Source organism: Austrofundulus limnaeus, unplaced genomic scaffold (assembly GCF_001266775.1).
Source record: "Austrofundulus limnaeus strain Quisiro unplaced genomic scaffold, Austrofundulus_limnaeus-1.0 Scaffold289, whole genome shotgun sequence".
In the NCBI taxonomy this organism is placed as follows: Eukaryota; Metazoa; Chordata; class Actinopteri; order Cyprinodontiformes; family Rivulidae; genus Austrofundulus; species Austrofundulus limnaeus.
In genome coordinates this window covers 42849-50162 of record NW_013952691.1, presented here as the reverse complement: position 1 = coordinate 50162, position 7314 = coordinate 42849, and the positions used below count along the sequence as shown (strand labels likewise).

The 7314-nt window shown below is 42.8% G+C and overlaps 1 protein-coding gene across 2 annotated transcripts in view; it reads right to left on the bottom strand.

The window, feature by feature from the left end:
* The window catches only part of ncor2 (nuclear receptor corepressor 2), an 80489-nt gene that overhangs the window by 37509 nt on the left and 35666 nt on the right, over positions 1-7314 (bottom strand). For both annotated transcript variants that reach the window (XM_014021352.1, XM_014021351.1), the window contains exons 16-17: positions 6204-6364; positions 4922-4984 (exon numbers count right to left, since the gene is read on the bottom strand). In XM_014021352.1, the coding sequence (XP_013876806.1) occupies positions 4922-4984; positions 6204-6364 (224 nt within the window). The remainder of the gene's footprint in view (positions 1-4921; positions 4985-6203; positions 6365-7314) is intronic.

Below are 7314 nucleotides of genomic sequence, written 5' to 3'. Positions count from 1 at the left end.
AGACCAGTTTGAAGCATCTCGGTCACACACACACACACACACACCACTCAGAGTGCATCCATGCTAAAGGAGGAGATGTAGAGTTGTAGAGCACAGTCGTCGTGCATGTACTAGTGAAAAGATGGTGCAGGGTTTGCTCCAGTGGCCCTCTCCTTGGGTCTGCTGTTAGCCAAAGGCAGCTCATTAACAGTGTGTGTTGTAAGAGGCTTAGTTTACACCACCCACTTGTTTTCTGTGCCAGCCTGACAGGTCCTGGCAACAGGACAGCTTCTTGAAAGGTTGTTGGGGGGGTATTAATGGGCACAAAGCCAACACATCTCAGGATAACCTTGGACATGGGTTCAGAGGTCTCTGCATCTCATTGCTTAATGGAAGCAGTAAGACAAGAGAAAGGACTCAGAGCTGCAGGAGAGGAGAGGACAGCCGTTAACAGCTCTGTCATTTCAACTCCAATATTTATCACTATGATTGAATAAACCAGCATTGACATTATTACTAACTGGTGAGATAAAAGTTGCTCTTATTTGCTTACACGGTTAATTTTTGTAACATAAATCTCTTTTTGAATTAATTTCTACACATTTACTCCTGGCATACAAGATCTGCCATAATAATAGAATTGCATTAAAAGTTCAATCCATCCATTCACCTTTTTACAGTTATGTCCATGTTGATATAGCTCATCTGTCCAGATATTCATTGATAAAAACATAAAATCAGCAAAAAGGATAGTAAAGCTCTAAATCATCTAGAAATAGTTATTATTTAATCTATGATAAGAGAAATGTCAAAACAAGCATCAGTCTTCTTTAAAGGCTGTCACATGATAACATCTTAGACAACTTGACTAAATAACTCATATTTTACATATAATCATTAGCAATGCATTATGTATATGTCCAAAATAGGCTTCCAGTTGATTTTTTTAAATTTCATCTTCAGTGCAGACATCCTAAAAGTCTGACAAAATTCTCACAGGTTGCCTAAAATGTTATAATGTGACAGGACCTTAAGTCTGCACAGTTTAAAAACTGCTGCACATGAATAACCTATAAGGAGTTTGAGTGAAACAAGTTTGTGTATCACTGAAATGTTGTTACCAATAAAAGGCACTGAAAGAAAAGTCCACGAACAAACAAGTAGTGCCAACTCTTTCCAAGAGAACTGAGACATGTGACAGACAACGACTTCCTCTGATGAAGTAAAATAGCTGCATCAAATAAGAAGTATTAAACAACTAAGCTGGAGTCTTTGCACCACACCGTGAAGCTGAAACATTACCAGAGAAACTCACCTACTGAAAGGCAAGGCTCACTTTGTTATAATGCCAAATAACATTCTGTTTAYTCCAACACATGCAAACAAATACACAATCCTAAGCTGGTTGACTCAGGGACTTATTTGCAGAAGGAACACACGAGGAAAACATCCAATAAGCAGTAGCAATACTGAAACAGGTGGTTAACTCCATATCCAATCACAACACTGCATTCCCATTAGCTCCTCCCAGATAAAGTCCAATCAACACCTGGTGCAGCCAGAAAGTTGTTGTTCCTGTCTGTCACATGCCTGTCACTCCAGCTGTCGTTCGGTGGCCCCGCTCAGGATAGCGCTATCAGACGGTCAGATCTCTAGAGGACCAGCTGGGAAGCTCTTCAGGGCTGGGCCTTCCGATCCAGAGCTGAGAAAACAGCTCAGTCTTGGCGCTCTTTCTGCCAGCTGACTTGATACTTGAGCCGGTGTCAGGTCGACACGCTTCGAAATGGCACATGCTCCTGGCCTCTCCCCTCCTTTTTCTTTTCCACTATGTCCTCCCTGCGCTCCGGTGAGTGCTGGCGTGTTCCTCTCTGCCGCGTCTCTCCCCAATGGCGGTCGTCTGGAAAGACTTCCACAGGAAAGTGGGACTGTGGGGCGGTGCTATGTGCTCAGCCTTTCTCTCCCTCATCTGATCTCTCCTCTATCTTTTTTTTCCTTCTTCCTCCCTCCCTCTTTCCGTCAGTCTGTCCCTCCCCCTGCCTCCCTCTGCCAGCAGGCACAGCGGCGCGCACGCACACACACCAACACACACATATGCATGAGTGAGTACAAACTCGCTGGAACCCCCCTCTCTCTGTCTCTCTTGTTAATACTCTTGCACGCAGACATAAACACACATTCAGGCAGTCCAAGAGTAAACAGAAAGCAGTGAGGGAGAGGAAAGAGATAGAGAAAGAGCACAGCCTCCGAGCCAGAGAGACAATGGAGAAAGGGAAAGGAAAGGATTTAGAAGTGGAGAGTAAGCACAGAGAGGAGAGGTGGCACAGGGAGCAGAGAGAGAGAGTTGATGTTGATACCATGAGAAAGCATAAAGGCTTTCGCATTTTTCCTGACTGACCTGTTTTTCATCTTGAATGTGACCTCTCCAGTTTATAACAACACAAAGTGAGGGGAGAGAGAGAAAGTGGATGGGGGAAATGAGACGTTTGCCAAATCTTCCACAGCTCCTGCCAATCTGGGCTTTTGCCATCTCCCAGAGACAGAAGTGAGAGACGGAGCAACAGCAGAGGAGAAAGACAGAAAAGATAATACGGCAGCCTCTTCCTGCTGCTCCTTTAAATGGGTTCCCCCTGCAAACAGTGCAGGAGTCATTATCCAGCTGCTTGGCTGCACCCAAGCAAAGCCTGTCAGATTAAAGCACTTACATAAACCCTCTACCAAAACTACTGCACATGCAACCACACACACCGCATGGGCCCAGTGCACACAAACACAACCTTTGCAACACATTTCAGGCATGTACACCCACCCACACAAGACAAGCAGAGCTGATGGGTTTAATGGAGAAGCTTTACAAAGCTGCCCGTCTGCTGTCTGAGCAGTGTGGTCTCATCAAACTTAAAATCAGAACTGGCTGGCACTAACATATTCCAGTGCCAATGTCCCGCCAAGCACTGTAATGTCATTATTCAGATCTGGTTAGCTTAAGGGGATAAATACAACAGCATCAAGACACCTAAGCTACTTTTAAAAATATTTACATAAAGTTCATGCCGCTGGGATTCACCACGAAGAGGCATGTGGAGAGCAGGTAACCGTCCTGGAGAGTTTCTGGTAGTGCTGGGCGGTATACCGTTTTGTACCAAATACCGGTTTTTATTTTTGTTATGATATGAATGTTTTGAATACCGGACATTCCGGTTTAAATAGTGGAACGTTTCATCGCGGCCGCCAGTGAACTGTTGTTTCCCGGGGGACATTTTTCCTTGCTGCACCGCTATGTGCATTAGCATGCTAATGTTTGGAGCAGCTATTTGCAGCAGCGGGTGGTGATTCCGCTGCTTATATTGACCGACGTTTAAAAAAACATCCCGTTTTCGCCGTCGCTGAATGTAGTAAACACCTCTTCAGTGACGTGCACAGTTMGATTTAACGCTGTTAGTTAATATGGAGAYGTTATGCTGATGGAGACTTAACGTTGTTCTATTGTGAAAAGCCTGCGGGAAGTAGTTCGTAGTGGAGTTGGAATTGACTGGTGTGCAAGGTGAGTCGTGCTGATAAGCTTTAATAAATAACATAAAACAATAAACCCGATCATAATCTTTTAACCCTCCTCCTTCATGACTGGACCAAAATGCATGACTACTGTCTCCAACCACCNGGAGGGAAACAGAGACACAGACAGAGGTACAGTAAAATGAAAAAAACTCAATAAGCAGGGTTTGTACATTTTATTATCAGCTGAGCTGTGATGAAAAGAAAAATACCGTCAAATACCATGAAACCGGTGAAAATGTTGAAAATACCGTGATATAAAATTTTGATCATATCGCCCAGCTCTAGTTTCTGGGACTGAAGGAAACCTGTTGGGCAGGTGAGAACTAACTCCTAAAAACATTTAAAAAATAAAAAGTGCACCTCTTCAGCCTCAAAGTACTGTAGCAGAAGTTCTGTTTTTGTGGTTACATAAGCCTTCATGGAAGCCCAGCTTGGGCTGAGCTGGCAGGCTAATCCTCTGCTATGGAGTGCCCCACTAATCCCACGGCAGGAGAAAGGAACTGAAGACATTAACCAGGATTACTACACAGGACCATGTTCAAGTGAGGCCAGCACCAGTTATCGTAAAATAACCTCGTAACACACACTGACGGCTGCCAACACAAAACCTCATTTTGCAGCAGACGCTACACTGTCCAAAGCAGAAACACACTTAATATCGCTTGAAAGATGCATTTTATCTGCTGCTGAATTAGAGAAGAACAATTCACGAGTCACACCAGGCACAGTGACACAATGTTTGCTAATCGTCACAAAGCAGCTGCAGAGAATTTGTGCAGTAATGTTCAGAGTTAAGTCTTTGAGATTACGATAACTGATAAGAATTAGATCTGGTGCAACTGATGACTGACAAATCTCAATTAGCAGAGTTCTGTGGAAAAACAAGTCACTGACCATGAGGATCTCATTCAATCAGTAACTGAGGTTAGTGCACGGCAGGTAACGACAACTATAAAACACACACACTGAGTGCTGGTGCTAGGGAAATGGGCAGAATGTCAGTGACCTCTGTGAATCTGGCAAAGGCTTCTGGGTAATCTTCAGTCAGAGACAATAAACAGTCCAAGTTAATGACTGCTGCATTTTCAGGGGCTGCCTGATAAGAGGGCAGACTTTACAGCCTTGATAAAAGACAAGTTGCCTTGACCCAGAGAGACGGGGAAATGGCTCCAAAGAGCAACAAATGCCTTCCAGGCAGACGGACAAATACATGCACAGACGCAACCCAACAGCACGTGGCAACTGCCGCTCTTATAACAGGAAGTCACACCCGCATCAGTTGCCTGTGCTTTCGAGCTGTGCCTGAGCTGCTAATGTTCATTAACTGCACTGCAAATTAAAGACAATCAAACTGCTGAAACGGTAAAAAGAAATCCCTCTGCATTACCTTTTTTGGCGGTTTCCATCTCTTCCTCAGTCCAGCGAGAGCTCTCATTCATTTCCAGATTGACTGTGAAAAAAAAAAAAGGGGAGAAAATAGAGAACCACCAAGTTAGAGAAGGCGGGGCAGTGGGCAGCTGTCACAAAGTCAGTTAGGGAGTGACTGACAGAAGGAAAGGAGGGGAGACACACATTAAAAAAAGAAAAAAGAAAGAAAGGGTGGGGGGCAGAGCGGCTCGTGTTGCTCACCAGTGAAGCACTGCAGCACGGGTTGCTAGGGACTATTTGTTTTAGATGGAGGAAGCAGGAAATCCAAGGAGAGAAGTCAGTTAATGATTATAGACATAACAACTGGCTTCTTTCCCTGCACAGGCTGTAAGCCTGACTGTCCCTGTGTGGGAAACAATGGAGCTGCAGTGCTTGTGTGTACTCTATATGGACATATGAAGGGCACAGTGGGCAGATTAGCAACACTACTAGCAGAACAAACAGTGGCAAGGGTGACGCTGCTGACTGTGAACCCTATAGGCTCGGTCACCTGGGGATTCCCTGTGACTAAACCTGTACTGCAGGAACGACTGCGGCATGCAAACAACTGCTGACACATCGAAAACCCTGTGCTGGCCCCAAGCAAGAGTTTTAGAGTAGACATGGCCGAATTACCATCAAAAGAAAAAGAAAGAGGCCTAAGCAGGGGAACAGTGCTGATGCAGACGATTTGTTCTTTAGCAACACTTCTGGGTTTCATTGGCCAATAGGGTTAAGAACTACACACACACACACCATCAAATCAAGTGAAATTTACAGTTTCATTTCCTATCATTATATTTATCTGTCAATTTGCCAAAAGGTAATGAGTGCAGGACAAGTGAAGGAAACAAAAAAGAGGACAAAGGAACAACAGTACACTCTTGTGGTGAGGAACAGGAGGCTACAGCTAAATCAAAGCTGATCAAACTCATTATGAAATGCTTGATACAAGTGGAATAATCATCTGTGCTCATTCACAGCCTGTTAATAGCTCGTCAAATACAATTTTGTTGCAATTTAATTATTGCATCCTGTTTCAAATTAGGCATTTAGAAAGCATAGAATCACAGATTTAAGTTGCCTTTTGTTAAGATGACAACACTGACTTACAATGGTTTTGATAAAAAAATAAATCTTGTCACAGTGTTTGCCTTTTCAAATTACAATATCAAGTGAGTCTTCATGAGCAGGTTTGTGGATTGTTATAATAATATGAGATATGACGTGTGTATTTGGTGGCGGAGCAAATCTAGACTAACCAAGCTCGTTGTTGAGTGGAGGCGTGGTGGTTTCCTCCCCTTCGCTGGTCATTGAGCGGGTAACCCGGCCTTTTCGACGGCCTTGGCTGTTGGCAGTACGTCTCCCTTTGACAGCCACAGTAGGCTCTTTGTCCTCTGCATCTTCTCCAGAAGTATCATCCCTTTTAAGAAAAATGTGAACAGTCAAAAAAGAAGAGAACAAAAGAAAAAATTGATGTCTGTTATTTTTGCTGTAGTCTGAAGCTAATGGTTACATAAACTTTATTACAGAAAATTACATCTATACCAGCAAAACCTAAACAATAGCATCCTAACAGGTCCACAGCAAAGAAAAGATAAACAAATAAGCAACTTTTTCATTAAGGTACTTGCAACAACAAAATCACTGCTCTGCAGTTAAATGTCACTAAAGAAAAACACGTTGCCCTTTGCATCCACTTTTTTGTAGACCAATAAGTGAGCTTGATGAATTAGAGTACTAATCAGCCAAAGGATCATGTTCTGGAAAATAAATTGGCCATGAGATGTAGATCCTAATTAGCAAAGACCTTACCTTTAGACATCATTATTTATTTTGTTTCATTTTCCTCAAAACTTCTCTAAAATACTGTTTTTTACAATAATGTGATGGATGGGTCAATCAACAGACAATCGTATGCCCTTTTGTTACAGTTGTGTTTATTATGGAGTAATTATAAAAAGTTTGCTGTGTGGTGATTAATAGACTTAAAGAACATATTATATTTCAAATCTGTTAATCCTGAAAACTAAATTCAAAGTTGAACTTAAACCACAACGTTCCTGTTGCTGCTTGTGTCAAACAACGCTTTGAATTCAGTACCAAAAGCCTTAGAGCAGACAAGTATTTTCTGGATTTGAAAAAGCTATACAATCCTGCAGAATAAGACAAAATGTGAACTTGAGCTGTAGGCCCACATTGTTCTTTCATTCTTTTTATTTTCAAGGATAATTTATTGTGTGTCAGCACAATGGCATGCCAGAAGATAGCCGTGGAGTTTGAACCTCCTGCTCTTTCATTCATCTTCCTCCCACTCTATTAATCTTGCTGTGGGGAGCTAGTAGCACTCTAAATATAGGCGAGCCAGCTGTG